Source organism: Hippichthys cyanospilos, chromosome 14, assembly GCF_059441005.1.
Source record: "Hippichthys cyanospilos isolate Australia breed blue-spotted pipefish chromosome 14, RoL_Hcya_1.0, whole genome shotgun sequence".
Taxonomy (NCBI): Eukaryota; Metazoa; Chordata; class Actinopteri; order Syngnathiformes; family Syngnathidae; genus Hippichthys; species Hippichthys cyanospilos.
This window is the reverse complement of record NC_142382.1, coordinates 7,653,483-7,678,411: the sequence shown is the minus strand read 5'-3', so window position 1 is coordinate 7,678,411 and position 24,929 is coordinate 7,653,483. Positions and strand designations below refer to the sequence as shown.

General features: G+C 39.6%; 1 protein-coding gene across 4 annotated transcripts in view; it reads right to left on the bottom strand.

Moving 5' to 3' along the window:
* Positions 1–24,561, bottom strand: part of numb (NUMB endocytic adaptor protein) — a 30,083-nt gene extending 5,522 nt beyond the window's left edge. For 2 of the 4 annotated variants that reach the window (XM_088433574.1, XM_088433577.1), the window contains exons 1-6: positions 24,408–24,561; positions 9,825–9,961; positions 4,422–4,496; positions 1,720–1,752; positions 1,187–1,261; positions 46–186 (exon numbers count right to left, since the gene is read on the bottom strand). In XM_088433574.1, coding sequence (XP_088289700.1) covers positions 46–186; positions 1,187–1,261; positions 1,720–1,752; positions 4,422–4,496; positions 9,825–9,950 — 450 coding nt within the window. In that variant the 5' untranslated portion in view covers positions 9,951–9,961; positions 24,408–24,561. Of the gene's footprint in view, positions 1–45; positions 187–1,186; positions 1,262–1,719; positions 1,753–4,421; positions 4,497–9,824; positions 9,962–24,402 lie in introns of all 4 variants that reach the window. The other 2 variants (XM_088433575.1, XM_088433576.1) reach the window with 2 other exon arrangements.
* Between the last annotated feature and the right edge of the window lie 368 nt (positions 24,562–24,929).

The following is a 24,929-nucleotide window of genomic DNA, read 5'->3' as shown; positions in this document are numbered from 1 at the left end:
TTTGCTTCAATTGTTTGGCTTTACTCCCTTAGGCGGCATTCTCACAGAGTCTTTGATGGCCATGAAGCAATGGCAGATCCAGCGGCGCGTCGTCCCGTCTCGGCAGATGTACGAAAAGGCTCTCTCGAAGTTCCGGTCCGGGGCGCAGAATGACACCTTTTCGATCGTCTGGTCCAGGATCAGGTCCTGTGGAAAAGAGGCATCACCGTCAGGCAGCTCTATCAACTGTGAGTTCGTTACATGGAGCACCAGAAGATGTGTGAAATTATTTCAAATAAGACTGCTAACAGGAAGTCCCCTGTTAGCTTCCTAAATGCTGCTGTCTTCACATGGTTTGATAAAACTACCTTATGACATGCAAAGTGTCTTATCCAATGTTATGCACACTTGGTTATTGGTCACTGTTAGTATTTGCAAATAACATTATATTTACACTGTAATAATTTGTTCATATATATATATATATATATATATATATATATATATATATATATATATATATATATATATATATATATATATATATATATATATATATATGTTTGGTTTAAAGTTGTTATTTTTACAACTGAAAAATAATTTGTCATCAGTTCACATTCAGATGTGTTTTCCCTGGAATCCCTGCAACTTTTTTTGTTTTTTGCCTTGGTCACCTGGGGGTGCTGTATCACAGACAGAGGGATCTACATACACACTTCCTAATTCATTCTCCTCTTTAGATTTTATTCTCATCGTTATATACGTGTGTTGTATACACATATACAGGAACACTTTATTACATTAACTGTTTACCTCTGTGGATAGATCTGTTTTATTGGTTGTTGACGTCACCTAAATGTGTCAAATGTATGACAAGGATGTACAGTTACTCCTGTAACACCTTAATTTACAGCAAAGCATGAATAAAGTATCCATCCAGCCATTCTCTCAGCCGTCTGTCTGTATTTCTTTGCAGAGGACGAGAATATATGAATGTATTGTATTATCCATCTACATGGACTGCTCCACGTTGTGTTTTGATTGGTACAAGTTACCTCACATTTATTACATTTCTTTAAATTATTATTTATAAATAAATATGTGCATTTTTGCTGCTGAAAGCGGCACATTAATTTTGGTATTCCTTGAACGGTTTAATCAAGAAAATAAATTAATTGCCCATCCGATATATGCAATGATTCCACACCTTTGTTTTGTCGTCAACCACGCGGAGACCGTCCGCCGACACCCACAGAACAGCGCGCACTGCTTTCTTTCCAGCCTAAGTAGAATTTAGAAAAAAGAAAAAAAGAAAGAGAAAAAAAAGAGACATGTTTCAGTCTACAGAAAAACATTTCTGTTGATCCACCATAAAGTGTGTGCCATTCAAGCCAAAGGGAAGGATAGGAACGAAAATGTTGGTGCTCTGGTGCCCCCTGTTGGTTAGAACAGTAACGACCACAGTGCGCGTGTATAGAGAAGAACGTCATTCACACAAATTATTTCACTTTTGGCTCATTGAAGACAAAGAAGTTAAAAGCACTCACACACAAACAATAAAGTGCCCAACCCTGATGTAAAAACATTGCCCACTTTCTCAGGCACATGCATCGGTGTGGTAAGTGTGTGTTTGCGCGTGTGTGTACGTATGTGCACATATACGGCTTTTAAAAGGGTGACTTGTTAAACAGAGGGAAAAAAGTGAAAGGCACTCTGACTTGACACAAATCAGCAACTTACTTTGGAAAAGAATCCTTTGAAGCGTTTCCTGTCCTGGATGGTTGTTTAAAAAAACAAACAAAAAAATGGGGCAGGTGAGAGGGATGGGGGTGGACAGAGTATGACAGTGTTACCTGGAAGAATCGTATGGGGAGGGGGGTTGATTGGGTTGTTTTATATTTGATTGACTGTTTATGAGTGGTACTGATTGTACACTAATTGCGGTCAGCATTAATAGCACCATATATACACAGCACACACACAGGAAGTGCACAAATTCGACGACCACAAAAACAAGCAGGAAGTGTCACAAGGGGTGCCTCGGTAGACAGTACTAAGAAGAAACCAACCCAACCAGTTCCGACTATAAAGTGCTTTGTGTTATCACATCAACAAAAATCTAAACAGTGGAACCTTGGGTGATGCAGCTTTAAAATAAAAGCGCACAGAGATATTATTCAAAAAACTGATTTGCTTTGCTTTTTTTCCCCCATTATGGGATTGGCTCCATATTTTCTGATACTAAACAAGTGTTGAAATACAATTTATTTTTGTTTTGTTTTTTTCTTCCGATTTTTAGAGGGAACCCGTTCAAAGCATAAGTCAATGCTTTGCCGCCACCTTGTGGCATCTGCAGGCAACTTTTTAAAAATTACTTTTCATTTTCTTATAGAAGCAAAGCAAGGACAACTTGGCAAAAGATTTGCTCTTTGGAATCACATACGTCTGGTCTTTCTGTTTTTGTGGATAGAATTGGGATCTAGTAACAGCCACCAACTCTTTGATGATGTTCACTGGACTCCTTTGTGTCATACTGAAAACAATTTGGAAATGATTCTACTTGTGTTTACCATTGTTAGTTGCAATTAAACTCGGTTGGCAATTTCTTTGGAACAAAAAAAATCTTAAAATAGAACAGCCTTATTTCTAGGATTTGCTGCTCTTCTTTCAAGAGGTTCCATTGACGTCCCTAGTCAGACAGTTTTACAAATGACCAAAGTGGTGTGGATCTGATTTCTGAGTGTTGATCAGTCCGGCGGGGTGAGGGGAGGAGGCAGATGACTGAGGTCAAGTCGAGGCCGCCAAAAAGAAACCAGATGCAGGTTAGTCTCTACTCTTAATCCCCTCCTCCCTCCTTGTGGCCCCGCCGGTAAGCCATGAAAAGGCGTGCCACTCTGCTCCTGTTACGCGCCGACCGGGGCAGAGACGTTTGAATGCGCGATCGAGCATGTTAACCAGCAAGTCAGTTTGTTAGAGGCACATGCAGATGAGAAAGGTTGAAGGCTACTGGTTAGCTGTAGTTAGCAAAGTTGAGGGTCGGATTGGGAAAATGAATTAAAGGCAGGGAATTGGGTTGGGCAGGGTGGTGGGGGGTTCAATTGAAGCATGTCTGGGCAACACCACAATTACAACCTGCTTAAAAAGACAAAAAAAAATATAATACCAACAAAAAGTAATACAATCTGTGTGCTTTGTTTTAAGGTATGAAAGTGTAAAGATTTTTTTTCCTCACACGCATCTCACACAATGGAAATGTCATGACTGTAATGTCTATCCACTGCTGGGCTTCCGGGCATCAGCACAGCCTAAGAAATGTCATTAGGTTGAGGGCACAGAGACGGTCAGTGACTACCGGAGGATGGCAGGCTCCATGTTGTCCAACAATGGCAAAGCCATAAAACAGCCCAAAGCCTAAGGCTGCACGTGACCTCATCAAGGGTCGATGCATATGTGCCACTGCTGCTTGTGTCGTGTGCACGCTTGCGGGGGATATTATATTGTAATCAAATGGCTGCCGGTGTGTGAAAGTGTGTGCGTGTGAGAGTGTGTCAGTACATCAAATCAAGAGAGGCAGGACGATTCCCACATGCAATGGAATTCTGCTAGAAGGAATGCACAACCCTTTTTCATAGCTAAACTGGCATTTCAAGCTCAATGTTGAATCCCAACAGCAGAAACTTGCCTTAGCTTAGTTCTGTGTAAAAAAAACGTAAAAAGTGGTGGATGTTCCTTTTTTCTCTGTTAAGTGAAAAAGACATATAAAACCACTGATTCCATAATAACCGAAAGCTAATTGTCATAGAGATGGATTAATTCTTTGGGATTAAGTGACCTGAATCTAAACTTTTGATAGGTTTTGTGTAAAAGACATACTGAAATTTAATCTTTGCGTGAGTAAAACAAGCAAAAATTATACTTGAAATCATACAGAAAGCTAATCATCCACACCTGAAGTGTGAATATATTGAGCTTTATTAGCACTCCATCTTCAATGTATCGCTGACCAATTCACCATCAAATATTACTATTATAAACTAAATGGATGTCTAGTATTTATTTTATGGCCACATTTTTTTTTAACCAGGGTCTTTACAGTTTGACCATGATGACTTAATCCCGCTGAACACTCTTTGCAAACACACTGAGCCACCCCTGAAGCTGGGCTTTAACCTTTACTCCGGCGCATTTACACGAGTTCACGACCGGGTCGAGGATTTTGACCAACAACATATCCCTACTCCCCACCCTCTACCAAACATGGTAAAATTAATTTGTGTGTATGAGTAAGAGGGAGTAAAAGAAACCTTGGGAATGTTGGAGCATTGTGGCAGTTGACGAAAAACAGTCTCTCAAGCAAGAAACTTCAAGAAAGAAAACCTGAAGTACGCAGACAAGACGAAGGGGGGGGGGTTTGTTTCCGGAGGATTCCAGGGAAAACCTACCGTCTTCAGTCGCTTGACCGCATCCTCGCAGATGTGCATGCCCCGCGACTCTTCCACCTCCACGTGTCCCAAGTACTGCAGGAAGAGGCACAAAGCCAAAGTGAGTAATGATGTGTGAAAGGCTTCCCGAGGCGAGTAAGAAGGCCATGATAATAATTCTAAGGTGAGGTTGCTTATTTCAGTGAGTCTTGTACGCCGCTAGCATCTCTCCTCCAATGATTTATACACATAATTAAGTACAAGCACTGGGTCAATTGTAGTTCAAATAATCCCTCGCCGATTCAGAAGGGCTAAGGGACAAAACTGAGTAGCTACAATTAGCAAGAGCGCATGTGAAAGTGCTTATTTGAAATATGAAAAAAGTGAAGGCTTGTAATGTGAACACCTAAACTGAGCAGACAGGCCTGAGCACAATTGGCAAAGAACAAAATGTCTCATCTTGTGCCTCATACTAAAGATATGATTAATCCTAATCCGAGATTAAAACACAATAGTCTCTTTCACGCACCACTTGGGGAGTAGACGCATCATGGTACAAAATCTCCACAGTGCACGTCAGAGGAAAATAGAATGTTTAAAACTAGAACGGCACTTGGCAGAACGAACCTAATCCGTCATGACGTGCACTGTCTGGTCCACTCCAGTCGTAACGGTTGCAGTTGGGCACATTATCTTTTTTTTTTTTTTTTCCACCACAGTGCAATCTGCTAGATCTTTTGGGTCATTGCTCCACTTTGTCCCAAAGCAAGGATATTTTAAAAACCAAAAGTGAAAATATATGCATAGAAAGAAACATTTATCAGGATCTACAACAGTCTGCACACTGTGTCGCCTATCTACAATGTTTATGTGAAATTGTTCGTACAAACTCATCACCACACTTGTCAAGAAACAAACTGAATGGTTACAACTTGAAAACTTATCAAACACAAGCAAAAAAAAAAAAAAAAACAGATGTTTTGCCAAACCAACACGTTAGTCAATGTAACTAACTTGACCGCCAACACACAAAACAAGCACCAAACAAGCAAAAACAAACTAATTAACTGATGTATAAAAGGGACAATGTGTATGATTTAGACCATATTTCTTACTAAAAAGGAATAAACGATTATCAATTTCAAAACTTGCAAAACAATGTGTTCTTAACGACCAACTATATGTTTTAAATATAACCGTAGGTCTAGTTATCAATAAATTACAGTATATTAAGTGGGGGTGACACTCCTCCGGAGGCTGCCATGTCTGTTATAGCTACGGACAATGTTGCTATCCAATCAACTAAATCACTAATAAAAGAAACCGAGAAACACAATCGCCAACCAACATTCTGCTAGCAACTCACCAATAAAGCAGTCATAAGAACAAGCAACAATACATCTAATAACCAGCCAATTAATAAGATAACTAACCAAAATTCCCTTACCAAAAAAAAAAAAACAACCCAAAATGACTTTCTTCTAACCAGATAACTCACGGTCCCCAACAGTAATCACAACAAAACATCCTGTAACGTACAAATGCAGATGTGACCAACAAATTATTATTATTTTTTAATCCTGTAAAGTTCACATGCCCTAAAGAACAAAATTCCACTTTTCATTCTTATCGAAAGGTGACCTGACGCCACACTTTTGCATCATTTAAACACAAGACTGAGCCAACTCCTCAAGAGTGTTCCAGCCCCATTTCCTCTGGCTGCGCAGGATAAGGCACAAAGTGTCAAGGTTGAGCCCTTCCCTCTGCCGGCCTTTCATCAGCATCCCATCTTGTGCATGTCATTCAGGTACGCTATAGGGCATTGTGTGGGGCCGAGAGGAAGTCCTTACCCTTTCCTTGCAGATACAGGGCGAGTGACGCTGACCCTCACTGAACTACGCTGCCCTTGGAGGCACGACCGCGTTATTTCCAGAGTATGACGCCATGCTTGTGAGTCACGGTGGATTTCAATACACACAATAGGCATGCACGCACACAAGGATGCCGCTAATGGGGGAGACGGTTGTGCGTGGCGAGGAAATCTGAAGTACCGACTCTATTGAAAAGGGGCATGGGCACCAGTCTGGCATGGTCCACTGAAGGATTTTTGACAGATTCTTCACTTAAAATTTCTGTCTCAGGCCAATGGTCAGATTTAACTGACTGAAAATGCTAGCAAATAGTAGCTTCATCTTAGATGTGACAAGTAACCAAACAGCAAACACTGAACTACCTAATCAACAGCCAAAAACCCACCTACCTTTAAACTAAGCAAGCACCATACATATTCAATGACGACTAACCGATTGATTTACAACACAAACACCAAACTAAGTAACCAAATCACCTCCCTCCCAAATCATTGAACTCTCTTACTATATGTATTTACAAACACAAGATTTCAATCAACTATCTCAAAAAAGAGCTGAGAAACTAAACAACAGCCAACAAAACCAAACAATCAACATTCTAACTATCCAATCGCTTACTAATCAAACGACTAACCAACCTATTAACAATTTCCTGGTAATCCTAATATGTCTGGGCTATGGTGTATGGTAACCCTAACATCAAAGCTTTCAAACTTACTACAACATTTTCAAGAATGTTAAGCATAAGAAGAAGGAGGTCTGATAAAAGCAGCACATATGCGGACTGTCCAGTATTGATCCCACTTGGCAGCCATTCTAGAATGGGCAATTATCCAGTTTTTATCACAACTGTACAAAAAAAATACTGCTGTGCAATTTGGCTGTATGAACTCTGCAAGATTGGATTCATATTTCTTTCCCCTTAGGAGTAATTGCTGGTCTGAAGAAGGCCGGATGATTTTACCAGATAAGAGATTAAAAGGAATCAATTCAGAAATAAAAACAAAAGTAGGATAAACACAGTAATTAAAACCCTTATGACATTTCCTTGGTTGAATATCAAAAAAGCAATAGGACAATCTAACCAATCAACAAAACAATGAAGAACTCAACAAACCACCTAACAACTAACAAAGTCACAAAGTACAAAGTACCCAATCCTAACACCTAAATAACAAACCAACAAAACTAACCGTCAAATAGACAAATTAACAAAAAGACCAGACGCACAGATTAATTTAAATTGGCTGCACAAACAATCGAACCAGTGGTAGATATAGAAGAAAGCCTTGCATCGAAACGCAATAACCACTGAGCTAAACAGACCAATTTAACAACAATGAAAAGCAGCTGGATTGGTCACGTGATTTTTCTTAAAATGATACGCGCACTGGCTCTGCGTTTTGCTCAATGAGCTTGACACATGTCGATGCATCGTTCTCTGACCCATCACTAGTCGACAGCAAGTGGCAAAATGGCCGCCCCCTGAGATGCATAAAAACAAGGGGAATATGCAGCTTAATTCATCGGTTTCACTAGCACAATGTTAATCAGAATGTTTACACTTATGTAGCATATAGAAATTTGAAAACATTTAAAGAATATTTTTGACTTGAGTTCCCCTTCAACCAACAAATTAGAATAAGATACGAGATTAAAAATGCTCTCACTTTTTCTGGTGCTATAATGCGTTGTTACATGACTATAAACTCTCAAAGTGAGCCACCGTGATTCCCACTGCATCTATCTCTATCATTTGGCAGCCTGGCAACGCATTTGAGTAAAAGCAATTATTTTAAAAGGGCTCGAACGGTGAGTGAGATGCCTACGAAATGTCAGCGTGACACTGACGCATGAACGGCGCTTCATCGAAACAGAGCAGAGCGTACGCAGGGTTCCCACTTAGATCGGCGCTACTCCCTACTACAGTGCGGCAGTCGGGAGACAATTCCACTGCAACTATTCCAATCCCACACACCACTCCGCTCTCTGGAGGTACCAAGCGGAGGCACGCAAGAGGGAGGGGGGAGTAGCATGTTAGGTTGCAGGGGGAATAACAAGAGGCAGAGGTGGGGGAAAATTAAAAAAAAAAAAAAAAGTGTCAAAGTGTGACCACAAAAGCACAAGACGCAAAGAGGCGCGAGACAAATCTAAGTTGAGCAATATTTTGAAAATTGTTCTTCATGGGTGGTTTCTATTTGCACCATTTTCAGACACTCGGGAAGATTTTATTTGTGCTGGTTATCAATTATAAGTAAATTGAATGATCTGATTCTCTGGTAACTTTATGATCAAAGTGAAAAATGAGGTCTTCATTTACGTACCTCAGTTGTTTGATGCAAAACAAATTGCTCACTTCCATGTTGAGCATCACATGTTTTATTATGAATTTTGTCATTCATGGCGTGCCAGGTTTCATTTCTACGAAGATGAGAGGAAGCCAGTCTTTGCACTTCTGTTTTCATAAGACAATTTTTGTTGCCAAAATAGTTGCTTCGCCACCCACACCCGTCTGTACCTGCAGTGGGTACAAACTAATGAAGTGTGCTTTTGGTAGAGAACATTTGCAGTAAAATGTAGTGTGTTTTTCTAATTGAAGGTTTTACATTTAATTTTATATTGCCATGTCTTTCCGTAACAGGAATCCTTGACAATACTAAAACAAGTAAAGATTAAAACAAAATAAATCTAATTGAAAAGAAAATTACAGTAAACCAATGAATAGAAATAAAAAAAGTTTCACATTGGGTTTTTTTATACATATTGTCAAGAACAGAGTTCATCAACAAATTAACTCATAATTAACAAAAAATAACAAGTTAAAATGGATTTTGACCTATATAGAAGTCAATGGCAATGAATAAGTTAGACTCCAAATGATTAAAATCAAAACTGCTAAGTAAAACAGAAAATATATGTAATTTTTTCATTTTTCTTATATTGCCAAATCAGGAAGTGGACCACTCATATTGACACTCCCAAAAATAAAAAACAAATTGGTAATTGACTTTTTTTTTTTTCTAAAGGCTCATTCTTTGAAAATTGTTTCCTTGAAACATTTTTTTTGGTATTATTTTGTATTCATTAAAATAATAATACAAAAACTGAAATGCAATAAAAATGATGTTGAAATAAAGAAAAATATTCCTGTCGCACTTATCCTACACTGAGATAGTAGTTTAGGTTTTCAGGAAAATACCAAACACCAAAATAAATTAAATCTTCTTTAAACTGAATGAGGTAGCATCAGCAGAAGCGGCAACAGCAACAACAACAAATACCACAACCACTGTAAAGGCATGGCCAGAGACAACCCCTCGATATCCTCTGACTGCTACAATTTAAAAAAAAAAAATTCCATCAAGTAAAATGAGAGCATGACAATCACATTATTGTTGGGTGCTTACACAACACAATGTTTTGGTTGATTGCAAAGAGTGTGGAAAAACTTTCTGAAGGCTCGTGATGAATCACACATTACATCCCTGGTCAAAAAGCGCCACAATAAGGTCAGGGCTATGGAAATTTGTGTGATTGTGTGTGTGTGGGTCACCTTGACCGCAAAGCTGCATTTCCCACTGCGAACGGCCTCCTCATCCGTCTGCCACTGGTGAGGACGGCTGGACTCGGGCACGTAGATGTCCTTCTTCCGCCGGAAGCTCTGCCGTAGCTTGTTCATCGCGGAGCTCCCTGCAGGAGATCAGGACGCAATGTCAATGAGTTAAATACTCATTTGTATGGGTAGCAGAGAAATTAGTAGGGCAAGCACCGATTTCAAGGTATCGGTACTTGCGATGGTAGCCGATACTACTATCGCCTCTTTTGGAGCAGATAAATGATCATGAACTAATATCTACAAAATTATATTAATATATACGGTTAGAGAAGAAAAACACTATTAAACTGCATGGAAAAAGGTGCAAAACAGAACAGTAAGCCTGTTTTAGCTTTGCACATTAAAACATTTACACTAGTTAAAGGATGTCACCAACAGGAAAACCAGAGAGCTGTTGCTAGGTGAAGAAACAAGCAACTGTGAAACTGAGAGCTGATTAAAATATCAATCAGAACCGTCTTACGTTATGAGCTGGTGAGTAAGTAAACAACAAAAACATGCTTATATAAGCATCTGTACTTCACCATTCTGTCAGCTAAAAACACAATTATTTACACGTTTGTGCCGGTAGGACACGGGCCAGCGACATGACGGACTCGTGTGTCTTTTAATACCCCTGATCGAACGATATTGAGCTGCAAAGTCAAACATTAGACTCACTGAATGAGTGATCAATAATAGCCGCACAGAGTTAATGATCTAACGTGAGCATTGAGCGTTATCTCATGTAGTACAAAACAGCGATTCCTAAAGGAAATATATTAGTCTATCTATGCTGGCGACTTACGCCTGTGAGTATCGTTATATTTGTCTACAATCTTGCAATGTTACACTGGTATCATTATAAATTATACATTTGATTTTTTTCAAACCAAATCCTGCTTTTGATGAACACTTGCGCCAGAGTAGACAGATGTTTTTCAAGTTGAGGGTTGGTCATGGTTGAACTTGTAAAGCTAAATACTTTTTAGGTGGTCCTTGGTGGAAAAAAAAGTTTGAGAACCACTGCTCCACGTGATTCTCTTCTCAAATTTGCAGAGAGATTAGCAGAAACCCAATTAAAAAGCCTCTGATCCAAACGAGAAGTGAGAGGTGCGGCCATCTTTGAAGGACCGGCTCATGTCTTACTTGGCGACTCGTAACCGGAGGAGCAGAAGTCAGTGAGCCATGGCATTCCGGCGTCTTGCGCCCACTAACTTTTTGAGCGCATGGGGATCTGATGGGATTAAGAGATCTTTTAATCCAGGAGATCTGACTGTCTGCACACACGCCCTACGAGTCTCTTTGTTTAATAAAACCTGTTCTACAAGACCGATTGTGGTCTTCGGGGGGTTGGACACTGTTTGAGGTGAGGCGCTTGCTCTTATCTGCTCTGGCCAGATTGGAGCTCTGCACAATGGCGCATTCGGCCCTGACACACAAACACATAAAACATCTTACTGCGGGGAGAAGAGGGGGCAACTAGGGATGGACTGTGGACTAACAGAATACCGCAACAACCTAGACAGGGCATGTGCATTTTGGACAGTTTTGTGAAAAAGGTAGATTTGTTTTTACAATGCAATAAAGATACCCTGAAACATAGTACTTGACATCTTTCTTGACTTAGAAAATGCTAAAAGCTACACAGCCTGACTAGAGCAAAACAAATGCTGGGGGAGGAATCGATTTAATACAAATAAGTTAGCCACAATGCTAAAACACGCTTTAAACTTTTCTTTTTTTTTCATCCAATAATATCCTGAAAATCACATACTGTAGCTAGACAAGACAGACACAAATGCTACTACAGTGAAAATGGGTTGGACAGTGAAAATTAAAGCTAACAAAAATAATTTAGTCAGAATGGTAAAACATGCTTTACAATTTTTTTTTTTTAACATAAGGCATACTGTACTATAAGGCACAGATGGGCCTTTTGTATCTCTTTAAATTTTAATGTTTAAATACTGTATAGAAGAAAAGCATGGATGGGAACAAAGTACAACTAACTTAGTAGTGCAGAGTAAATTTCATGAAGTACACTTTGCTCTAAAAATACTAGATTTGGTCACAGTCTTCAGTCTCAATCAACAGTCAAATTTAAATGTACAATTTATTCTGTTTGGACTAGAACAGTGCTTCTCAATTATTTTTGCAAAGCAAAGGAAAGAGAAAACATTTCACACGCCCCTCACTCGCCATGGTGACAACTGTAAAACTAAGATCCTTATTTATAAAAAGTATGTAAAAGTACATCTAAAACTGTATCCCTTTTAACAATAAGTAAAAAGCAATATAATTTTCAAAAAATGTTTACAGGTTAGTCTAAAAAAAAAGTGCATCAAAGCGATGAGAGCACCACTGCTCCACCTGGTGACATGCATGTGCAATTACACTTCACATGGAATCGCAAACCCTGGGGTCAGACAAAAAGCATTTACCTTTTATGTTAATTTCGGAACCTTTTTTTTTTTTAATTCAGGTTTTATTGCGGGAAAAAATTAGAACACACCAGAAAAGAACATCAAAATTAAAAAAGTAAAACTATCAATCTGTTCCAATCTGTGTCTCATACTCATGAAAATGTTATGCTAATCTACCAAACTGTTCTGTCATCATTGTGTCAGTGGCATACAGATTGAGAGACAGCGAATAGTTCTTCAGGAAGAGTGCTTGCTGCTGTTTGGACATACCGAGTTTTGTGAATGAAAACTCATTCACTGCCATTGACGGCTAAAGACGTCAAAGATGCGTTTTTAAATAGTTAATGGAGCACACTTAATCGGCAGGCAATTGTACACCTTTTTTATGCAACGTGTGTCTAATAATCACGCATTTCTCTATTTATAATGTGGTTTGGCCGGCAAACCGCACAAACAGCCAGAATTCACTATATAGGGTTTTCAAAAGGTAAAGAATCGGAAGTCATATAGCGGCACAAGCACATGTTACAGTTCAGTGTTTGTAAACAAGATGCTCATGTCGCCTTGCAGCTCCCTCGTAACACATTTATTTAGGTCACATCATATTAGAGCACAGCGCAGCGTTACTGCCAAGCTGCCAGCATGCAGAGCCTGTTTGTACACTGCCGTATTTATTTATACTACAAGGCGACACTTCCCTCGTGGCGTCATAGTGCTTATAAGTACATCTGCGAGCGACAGGACAACCTTCCTTCCTGTATAAAGATGAAGATTGCACAGCAAGACAAAAAACAGATTTAGCCACAGGGGGCGAACGTCGGGCTTGGCAGGTGGATCGGAATGAATCATGTGAGACACTTTGGCCGTCGGCCATGCAGCGAGAGGACCTGTTTAGTTACACCTGGTTAAAAAAAAAAAAAAAGGGCGATCAGGTGTGATAAAAGGTTTCAGCTAAGGCTTATTTTCAATTTATGTTGGCTGATTGTTTACACCACAGGTGTCAAACGAAAAGGCTGGGGAAAGATCTGGTACAGCACAGCATAATGTTGAACATACAAAGTAAATAAAGGTGCATTGACTTCAGATGTCTTTTGAAAAAGTCAAAAGAGTCAAAAAGGTCAATCAAAAGTGCTAGTATTCTAGTGTTATCAGTACCAGTGACTAGTGAAGCATTGAGTACTGGGTAATTGCCCAAAAAAGAAAAGCCCTAAAACAACATGTTTTAAATCCCATGTTTTATTAAAAACATGTCAATATTTCAAACTGACATTAATTATTATTCAGTGACTGGTTTGGCTAGTAACATATAAAAATTAGAATAGGCATGCTGCTTTTATGGAAAACTAAATAAATGTGATCATTTTTGAGAAGCTCAAATTCTGAGCATATATATATATATATATATATATATATATATATATATATATATAAATTAGGTGCACGATTTATGATTAATAATCGATTATCAAATTAATCGATCATTATTTTGATAATCAATGAAATGTTAAGATAGCGTTTTTCATTGCAAATTGTCCGAATGCTGAGAAAGTGGACAGATTATTTTTGTGTTGAAATCAAGATAAAAACGTTTGCTTTATATGAGCAGAAAATCTATACCAGTTGAAACTTTTCTGACGGCATCTATTTTCACCAAACCTCTTCTAAACAAAAAAATGTAACAATATTTGTTCACTAAAATATTTTATTGCCAAAATTTTTCTAATTCAATCTGTTGTTAGAGATCCGCAACATAATACTCCGATGTCAGTTCTGTTGTATCCTCACAGTATATTTCTCTGCAGTCAACAGAAAGCGGCAAGAGGCGGGGATGACATTTTCGATTCTAGATATATCACCATTTGAATAATCTCTCCAGGAATGGAAAGCTGATTAATCCTTGCGTAAGAATACCGAGGATGAGTGCGGCGGTTGGCTTATGAGCAACGAGATGGATCAAGATCAGGAGGTTACAGTTGTGGCTCGTTATGTTTGCGGCTAACGTGTTTAATTTTACACCCAATAAAAGGCACGTGACAAGAGGCAATTCATATATCGGCATTAATCCTCTCATCAACCAATGCTGTTGTATCTTATTAGCTCTATACACTGTTTAACATGCATAAATTTATTACAGTTTCACACAGACACCCAAGCAAAGGGAAAGAAGGTATTTGTATTTTTGTCATTTGCCAGCAATAAAAACATCACAGAGGAAACTTAATTATTTTTATGGTCTGACAAGAGCAGTACAGTTCCTTTCCAATTCAAAGCAAATTAATTAGAACATGAACTTTTGCTCGTTTTTAGTATAGTGACGCTTGTGTAAATCGTAGCATAACTTTTTGTTGCATTTGATGCACATTGTCATTATAGGGATGAAATTGATACTGAATAAAGTACACCTTGAGATACAGCTACAAATGTAGTTCCAAACATTTGTTATAATCTGACAAGGATCGCACAGACCTCTGTTTTAGGGCTTTTTGTTTCCATCAAAAGTGTTTCACTTTGGTTAGGGGATACATGGCTGAAAAAAAATATTTCATGAGGGTAAATCATTGAAAAAGAGTTGAAAAGCATTGACTTTGCCCAAACCACAAAATACATGGACATTGAAAAACAATTCATTATCCTGTAAAGAGGCTCAAGTGCGTCTACACTGAAGCTTTTTCGTGTTTACTAAAAACAATTTTAGATTTGCCAAAGGTGTATATTAATCAAGAAAATTGTGCTAAAGTGCATACCGAATATGTGTTAGTTTTTTCAGAGAATTGTAAAAGCATTCAAGAGTGACCCTGAAAGTTGCAAAATATGTCTGCGTTTCTGCCACTTTTGTGCAGCTTCTAGTAGAAAGCGGCACATGTTAAGTATTTGAAGTCATGTGAATTTCAAAATATGAAAAGGTGCAAATAATGCATGTGCGTTTTTTTTTTTTTTTAATTCACAGCACAGAATGTGATGATGAACTGGGAAGAAGTGGGCGGTGGGCGGCGGAGGAAGGAAGCAGTGCAGGCTACTGTTTGGAAGACTCCCCAGTCACCCCTGAACCTTTTAACATGGTTGCATGCTCCACAGGGCGACAAGGTGACCCCCCCAAGCAACTCATCCTCACCCCCCCCCTTCCTGAATAGGACTTGACTGACTGACACACATTCCTGTAATGTTTTTTTTTTCTCACTCTCTCTCTCTCTCTTTGAATTACTGTTGAGTAACAGATTATTGTTTTGTGTTAAAAGAACAATAAATGTTCAATCAAAAAAAATGAGGTGTGGGTGAGGTGAGTGGCCGCCGCCACAAGATCATCATCACCATCATCATCATCAGCCACGCTAGCCGTGAAACTTGGGACTTTAGTCATTGCGTCTGGCCTTGTTTTTAAAGCCAGACGGCAATTCAAGGCAATGTCCTAAAGATTTATGTCCGGGATGACCCCAATGATCTGACTCAAGGTGGAGTGAGAACCTTGAATTACAAGTAAACCCGACTTATACGATTTTTTTCTAGTTATGAGCAGTCACTTGTTAATAATTAGCTTTGTGATGCAAGCCAGATTTTTAATTGTGAAGCAGCTTTAGTTGGACTTTATGCTGCTTATTGAAAGAGGTAAACACACAAATCTAAAATGAAAGCACTTACAAGGAAACCTGCTCATAATTATATCAATATTAATCAAAACAAGTTGAATTTAATGGTTTTCCCCTAATGGGGTTTGCTTAGTTTCCCATGACAGCAAACTTACTTGGAAACAGTTTTTCAAAACATCAGCTTCCTTAAAAATGATATCAATATAAACACATTAGCGGAAGAACTGCCGTGTCAGCAGGTGCGTACTTAGAACTGTGGAAACTCCTGGGGGGGTCATGACAATTAATGTCTAATTGAACAACAAAATCAATCAACTATCCATACTTTGTTCCCTAAATCTCAGTCAAACTCAGTTCTGCTTGGGAACCTTGACCCACTTTTTACTACTCCTGAAATCCACTCAGGTTTTAAAAAAGACAAAGCACTCACTACTGCTTCCCGTGTCCTCCGGCCGAAGTCTTTCTCCATTAATAAAATTTTCAGAGAAAGTAACACACCGCTATGCTTTGTTAGCGTAGCATTGACCCAGAGGAAGCGGAGCCACCGTTACATATTGACCAGGCCGGTGTGGCAAAGTGCGGTTAATACGTGATCTATTAAGTCCACACAAGCGTGAGCGCATTTTATGGAGTCTCCCGGAAGGAATGCTGATAAGAGACAAAAGTTTACAATCCAGGTTAGCTCGCTGGCTTGCACAGGGCAACAAAACGGCTAACTCATCAGTGCGTCGCTGATAGCTGACACGTTTTGCACATGACGTAATCAGTTGGGGACTTTGGTTCAAATTCCATGTGTCAACACTTGACTTACTGAGCAGAAAAGGCAAAAGCATGCATAACAGGATTTGTCTCAATTATTTTCAGATAAAATTTATATTTTCCGACATGACAGGAGTGCATACTTAAGAATCAATTAATTGATTAATAGTTTTTTCTAGTTGTGGAAATATAGTTTTAAACCAAATTTCCTCAAGTCAGGTCTTTGGACATTTGGTTGTGATTAAGGTGGTGCAGAACAGCGCATTTCGGCAAGAGGCATGCGTCACCCTTTCCCGCTATTTAAGAAATTGAGTGGCTTCAATTTTAACAGTGGTTGTCTAGTGCACGTAAGTTACTAGATCAAACCATGTAAGCTTGCAAGCTAAATGGCGGCTGGCTACCCAGTGGGATGTACAGGAGCCACTGGAAACTTTTAGCTAGACAAATGACTGTAGTATCCGTTTGTCAGGTTGTCGTCGTGGTTTTTGATTGACATTTGAGCGGAACGTTCTTCTAGCATTTTTAGTGGACATCCCCAATAGATCAGATTTTTAAGCCTCTTTTCATCATTGTGCTCAGTGATTTCTTTAACCACTCAAATTTTAGCAAAACTGTTAACATCTCTCCTCTTTGGGGTGTGACAAATTGAACAATAATCAACATTTTATAAGTTGCATGAACTTTTTGTTCTTGCTTCTTGTAGTTCCTGTGAAGGAAATGTTTCACGCTGGATCCCCTCAAATGATACAAACACTTTAGTTAGAAAATACAATTTCCCACAGTTCAGCTCAGTGATCCTCTAGAACTTGGGTCTCAAACATGTGGCTGAGGGCGGCCTGTTGTAGCCCACAGGATGATATTTTGCGGCCCCTTAATTGAAAGAATAGTTTGTTAGCTTGGCCAAACCTTCTTGCTGTGTTGTTGCCCCGGGCATCGTTTATTTTTGTTTTCTTATTCACTGTTGGGTTACATTCACTCAGGCTCATGACTGCCTTTGGGGAAACATAATTCTCAAGTGACAGTTGAAGGAAATAATATCCGGTCACCGAGTCCAAATCGGGTTGTTTGTTTTGGTTTTTTTTTTTCAAAATCTGCCATAAGGAGAAAGGTTATGGATGAGAAAAGGTAAAAAAAAAAAAAAAAAAAAAACCATGACGATGTATTTTTCTTGAGCACTGGGTTAGTTACTCCAACATGTCAAATACAAAGTTGCAGCGCTGAAGAAATCAGAGGTCATTACTCAACTCGACATGCTGGTACGACTTGAAACTTTTTACTTTCTGGAATAATCAAAAGGCCTAGATACACAAACACTCTACTGTCAGCAGCCCCCACATGATTTGAGTTTGAGTTCAATGGTAACATTTCTGCGGTAATGCGCAGAAAGGACACCGATGCAGCAAATTCACGTCTTAGCTGTATTCTGTGTTAAAGGCAAAGGCTGACTAATGCTTCATCACTGATAAAACATTTTTGGTGGAATCTCTGGGCGGAAGAGGCTACGGCGAGAATGTCAAAGGCAGGCATGACGAGGCGGAAAACAAAGCCTTGTGTGAGTGTGTAGCATTATCAGTCTGAGCAGCAGGAGTGATGAGAGGATGGTAGAACAGGAAATTCACGCTGAGCGAACATACTTGCAATCTTGCTCCATCCGCCTTAACTGGCCAAGACCCATGAATAAACACATTTGACTACCACTACACTTGTCTTGGGTGTGAACTAAGCTGGATAAAAGCGAAACTCCAAGATGAATACATGCATGAATGTGAAAAAGGCTTTTTTTTTTTAATATATACAAATGGTAAGGAGTGCAGCTGTTATGCCGCTCATGTATGTCAGGAATGCCGTTCACGTACTTGAGCTTTGCTCTCGTCCCAGCCGGGCTATTTGTCAAGAGGCGGACGTCTGCGGAATTTAAATACTCCAGCAGATTTGCGCCAGGCTGCCGGCACTACCTGGCTGAGCAATGTTAGCGAAGGCTTAGGTGTATGAAAAAAAAAAAAAGGGGGGGGGGGTGGAGCTCAAAGATAGAGTAGTTTTAAGTATACTACCCTGCTTTCAAAATAACTAAACCACAATCAATATTTTCTCCTACAAAGAATAGGCGCAAACGAGAAGAATGTGAGTCAGTTTGACGGTTCAACGATCTTAAAATTAAGGTAAAAACATAATGCAACAATTTATTAAAGGAAAATAAATTAAGGATGGGCCGATGAGGATTTTTTAGGCCAACAAGTTCAATATTGGGCAAAATAAAATCATGATAACTGATTAATCGGCGGTAAATAAGAAAAAAAAATAGTGTCTGATATGCTAGGATATCACAGTCTGATATGTCAAATTATTTTTTCAAAAATTATTATTATTGGTCAAGCCACACATGGGTTTTACTTTTACAAATTAATGAACAATATAAAGTGTTGAAAAAGGCTTGCTAATGGTTCAACAAACAACAAACTCATTTTTGAAGTCTATTGAAAATTGATGATTCTGGAAAAAAAATTGGGCAATCTTTTGCAGATGTTTCTTTTTTTTTTTTTTTTGCTTTTGCTCCGACTTTTCTTGGATTTCCCTAAACTCCCAAAACGGATGCAACATGGAGGAAATACAAGAAAGAAAAAGGGCACACAGCTCTGGGTTATCTTCCCTCCTAGGCATAATCAAAGATAAAGAAGTCCCAGGTCTGAGGATGGGACAGTTTGGAAAACTACCAGGAGGCGCGTTCGGCCAGGGCACCTTTGATCTACTATGGCCCGAGCCGCCAATTAATGAGAAATAATGGCCGATCCCTGGGGGCCCGGTGAGGCGCAGGCGCCGTGGGCAGGAACGGGTTGGAGACCGGCAGGCACCGGCCCGGTCATCAGCACGCCTGGCAGAGCAAAAAGCCGCCCGTGCCCCTTGCAGAAATGTGGCACAAAGGCGGCCAAATGGACAGCGGGCACAGCGGGGCCTTTGTTCCATGCTCTCACGGGCCAGACGGGCCTCTTCTTTGCTCTGCTGGAATGCAAAGTACCTGCTAGGAAACGTCTTCCACATATTCCGTGTTTGGACACTAATGCGTTGCTGACATCTTCTACTTACACTGACATGTCTGATTACAGAGTTGAGCTCATTTACATCGCTCAAAGTTCCAAATAAGTGACTTTGTTTGCAATATTCTTGTAATGTTAAAATGTCTTCTAAATTTGACACACCACAGACAAGAGTGTCAAAGCTAGCTTCACACGGCAGCCTGAAGTGACGCAATTCCGATTTTTTCACTCCTATCCGACCTGTATCTGATCTTTTCACGTCAGTGTGAACGACACATATTACACGATTTTTTCGAATGCGACCCAGGCCGCTTTGGTATGTGGTAATAAATCCAAAAAGCTCGGAACAAACAGCTACAAATGTCACAACTCTATGTCATCAGCATATTGTCATCTGCATTACAAGCAAAGTTTTTTTGTTTTTTTTTTAGTTTATTTTTTGTTTTAGTTGTCTTTTATGGAATACTTTGCATCATACTCAAAAAGTACTCAAAAAGTGAATACTCATACAGGTCTTGGTCTGAGTAATCGCGGTAGAGAACATCCCTATAATAAACGAAACCACAATCCCTTAGCAATCTTTCTTCTTCGATATGGGTGTACAGTAAAATTGAAATAAATACGTGTAACAATCTACCACGAAAGCCCATGAAATTATGAAAGCTAAGAACATTTTTGCTGTAATTAGTTGTACTAAGTTTTATAAATGTAAACTGCTGTATATAGTTTTTCCTTTTAAAAACGCTCATTTTAATTTCATTTACAATTTTACTTTGCATTATTTCATTCGTTTTTGTTAACTTAGAATAACCTTGGTCTGGTCATGTCATTAAAAGGTGCGTCATTTTATAACACCGGGTTTCCAGAGAACAAGTGTCCTAGGTAACACAGACCCTCTGAGGAGAAAAAAAAACACACACACAGAGGGGAAAAACAGCTATTAGGCCACTAATTGAGCAGCTATTTGTCTACCGAACACAGCGTCCCTCGCGAGATGACGTGGAGCGGTCATCCTGCGCATGCCGCCTAGCCAAGTCATCTTAATTACAGATGGGCTGGTATGAATAAAGCATGAAGGGGGCTCAGGTATCGCTCTGTGTGGGGCCTGCCCAGGGACAAAAAGGAGAAGACGCCTCAGCCTCTATCCACACACAACCTGAAGAGTACACACACACCTCACAGATTTAACAGGCGGCGACATAAGAGGAGCTCAAAGCCCGTTGGACCTAATTAGGAGCTAAAGATAAAGTCCCAAATGGGCAGACTCGCAAAAAAAGATGCGCCCTCTTCTGTTGATTTGCTTTCTTGAAATGAGCAAATAAAATTAGAACCAACCGCAGATTGCGAAATGCGCGTTTTGCCGATCGAGTCAGAACCTGATATAAACGGGGTCAACAGGTTTGCATTAGGACGCGCAGCTTCGATGCAGCTTTACGATTGATGAACTTGTATTGAAAGCTCATCAGAAAGAGGAGAAGTCTTCCCGGCGGCCTATTCTGAGCTGGTCAGGAGTGCGGCCAACACAGTTTTACAATCAAGATGACCCTGATTGGAGGCCGCCAGACCAAAATAAGCTCACTTTAGCTGCACTTTCAATGCGCTTGTGTTTGCGTACAACTGATGCAATGCTGAGAAAATTTAACAATGATCATGGGAGCCTCAACTGCAACAGCGACACGAAAGTAAACATAACACATAAAAAGCTTTAACCTTCACATCAGCTTACATAGAAAAATCATAAAATGACAAAACTGTGAAAGACTTTGAAATAAATAATGGCAAAAGTCTGGGGGAGATTGTCACCTTACATCCTACTATTGTCTCCAGGACACAGGATTCATTTATCTGACTTTCGGAGACAATAGACATCAAAACTGGGACTAGAGTCTAAATCCTGGCTAAAAATAACTCGATTACAAGTCTCTTTCACGCAGATCCTGAAAAAAATGCCTGGCATTCATCAGCATTTGTTTTATTATACATAAACCAGCAGATGTGGGATTTTGTTGCAATGTGTGTTTTTTCACGCTAGGGTTTGTCGATTTTGAATTGTTAACCAAGAAAACGAGCATTTGGGTATTTCTGTCGTCCTTTTAGTTTTGTATTCCATCCCACACTATGTACTGTATACATCAGAGGTGTCCTTTGTGGTAATCGCAGTCGACCGGGGAACCGCCTAGCTATTGTTAGTCAATTGCGTAACGTCACAATACATGAGAAACCTCAGCCGAAAAAAGAACGTCAATCAAGGCCGTCTGTTTCATACATAACCAGATATCCCACATTTTATTTTGAAGCACTGTCGGGCTTCCTCAGAACGTTTGACTTGACAGGCAGCAGATTTTCCGCATGTCTCATTTAACTTCCGGGCCTGATCTCATTACACAGTTATTGCCCGGTAAATGTGTCTAACCTGGACGAATCTGAACACGCGAACGACACAGCCTAGATATATATTTTCATTTAAAGGGTTTACTAAACTGTAGTATCGCTAAAACACTGTTTGTTGATATCACTGCAAAACAGGAGATAATGATTTAATAAATTTTGGTGTATTAGCATCACTGATTATTGGGATATCAATACCCCCGGAGATCGTGGGAGGTGGGCTGCTGGAAAAGAAGATCTCTGGGCTAAAAAGCTGGATATAAAAAAAAATATATACAGTATAACTTTGCATGTGTGTAGCTTTCTAAAACGAAGTCTTGTCTGGTGGGTGAATGGGATTTGCCAATTGAGAGTGCTTAGTTGACTGTTGTGATCTCAGACTGAATTTGAAGTTTAAACATTTGCAATGAATGTATTGAAACATTCACAGCCAAATTGTGAGGAAAGATGTCAAAGAACTGTATTGACTGAGCTGGAAGTGAATACGTTGAATAATTTGATAGCACTCACAGCTTACACACAACAAATCCAATTGAACTATGAGGCTGGCCGGGAATGAGTTAAATATCACTTTTAACTGCCGTTATGCTCCTTGTGTGTGTCTGCCAATCGACAGCACCGCTTCATCGCAGATAGACATAAAGCCGCAAATAACTGTCGCATCAAAAATATCTTCATTAAAGTTTAAGAGTTGATCAAGGTTGTATAGGAGGCACCAATGACTGTGTCAATATTTGGTTGATATTATGGTCGATTTACTGACGTCATTGATTGGTGATCACCCCCAAAATGTTTTATTTATGAAGAGCTAACTTTAAACTCTTAATCGACAGTTGAACATTTTAAGAGGATGTTTAAATTTATGGCTAATTTAATTTTCACCATTCGCATTACGCTTGCTCCCGAACCAACACGAGCTTTCGCTTTATCTCAGCGCAATCAGTGAGTCCAAAAAAAAGTGAGGCATTCTGATTGCTTCACATTTACAGAGCGATTTTATCAACCTGTGTTGCATCATGGCGTGAGCAGCATTCAACATGTGCTACCAACCACTCAGCCGCTCCCTTTATGCTGCCTTCTTTCACCCATTCATATGACACTGGCTCACTATCAGACATATAAATAGATATAAACCTCACCCACAACACACCACAGTGGCATTTTTGACACACACGTTACATACACCCACGTACAATTACACACATATACATTTCAGGTGGTCAGAAACAGCATTACTGTCCTCAGTTTCAATCAAAATCGGAAACTCTAGCTATTATGTTGTGTGTGTGTAATAATATTAAATCCAAGGTCCTACTGATGACTGATTGAATGCCCAATCAGGGGGCAATCTAATGCCCCAACAATTCTAATGTTGGGAATTGTTATTTACACAGCAAAGGGACACTGTATAAGATATAGACCACTTTTTCATTAAAAAGGAATACATTAAATAATCATAAATGTAAAAACCTTGCAAATAAATGTGTTCTTAATGATAATGCTGTAAATATAATCATAGGTCTAAATATAATCGTAGGTCTAGTTATTGGCTCTGCACATTGAGGCTGTTAAAGCTGAAGTGTTAACTATGGGGATGAATTCAACCATAAAATTAAAAAAAAAAAAAAAAAAAAACGTTGTTATCTAAGATCCATTGAATATTATTGTGTCAGCTGAATTCTGCTATCTTGGCAACCAAACTTAAGAGTCTCTGGCACTAACACAAGATGGAAGTTTACATAGGTTTTCTTTCTTTTTTTTTTTTTAACTTAAAGTTGCAGGACAGCTTACTGGAATAAAAAAATGCGCACTTTGAAAAGCCAAGTTCAAACATCGTATTAATTCTACTCCTTTGGCGTATCATCTAGCAAAATAATTACGACAGTCTTTATTGATTCGATGACTGTTCTCTAAAAAAAACGTAGAATAAAATGGTTGTTATTTTATTTTTTTTTACAATTAATACATTTTAATCGCAGGACAGCACTAGAACGTATACATACAGGCACTCACTTCCACAAGCACGCGCACATGACGTCACACAACCCGGAAATCAGGTGAGAACCGAAGCGTTTATGCACCATTAAAAGCTCACCTCGTCCAGGTACATTACTTTAGGTAACTGCACGGCAGAACGTAATGGCCCCTATTCTACGAGAGTTTGAATGAACTCCTTGGACATTTTAAGAAGCAAGATGGCCTTGTGTGTCGACTAACCTGTCATATGGACGGCTTTTAACGCGTTTCTTTGAGGTATGGAGTGGCGCTAACATAGCCACATCCGAAAGCACAAGCTTAGCTCGACGTGCTAGCGAGCTAATTGAAGAAAGCGAACATATAAACTCACCTTACCTGTGAACGCCAGGCTGAGCCAGACGGTATACCGTCACGTATTCCGCCCCCTCCTCGCCACGGAGCCGCGCGTCGGCCCCCTCCGAGGAAAATAATTCAAATTCCACAGAAAGCGCTGCGAAAGACTCACGTAGCCCAATCGCTTCGGCCACCGCCGCTGAATGGCTGCGAGCGAGCGGCTCAACCAAACCTCCTCCCTAGCAACGGACCGCCTTCTCAACTTCCCATTGGTCGATGGTGGATGTTATACGCTGATGGACAGGTAAGGGAGCAAACCTGGAACAGACCTTGAATTTCCTCTGAAAACAGCATACACACGTGTATCAAATGATATACCGCCCCCTGGCGCATTTGACTCGTAACTTTATCATCGCATGGCGAAATTATGGCAAGGGAGCAAACTTCACACGGACCACCTGATTTGTCCGAACCAATCAGTTAAAGAGACAATGACTATAGAAAACTCTAATAATGCACACTAATTAAAAAGCTAATGTTGGGAATTGTTATTTACAAAAATAT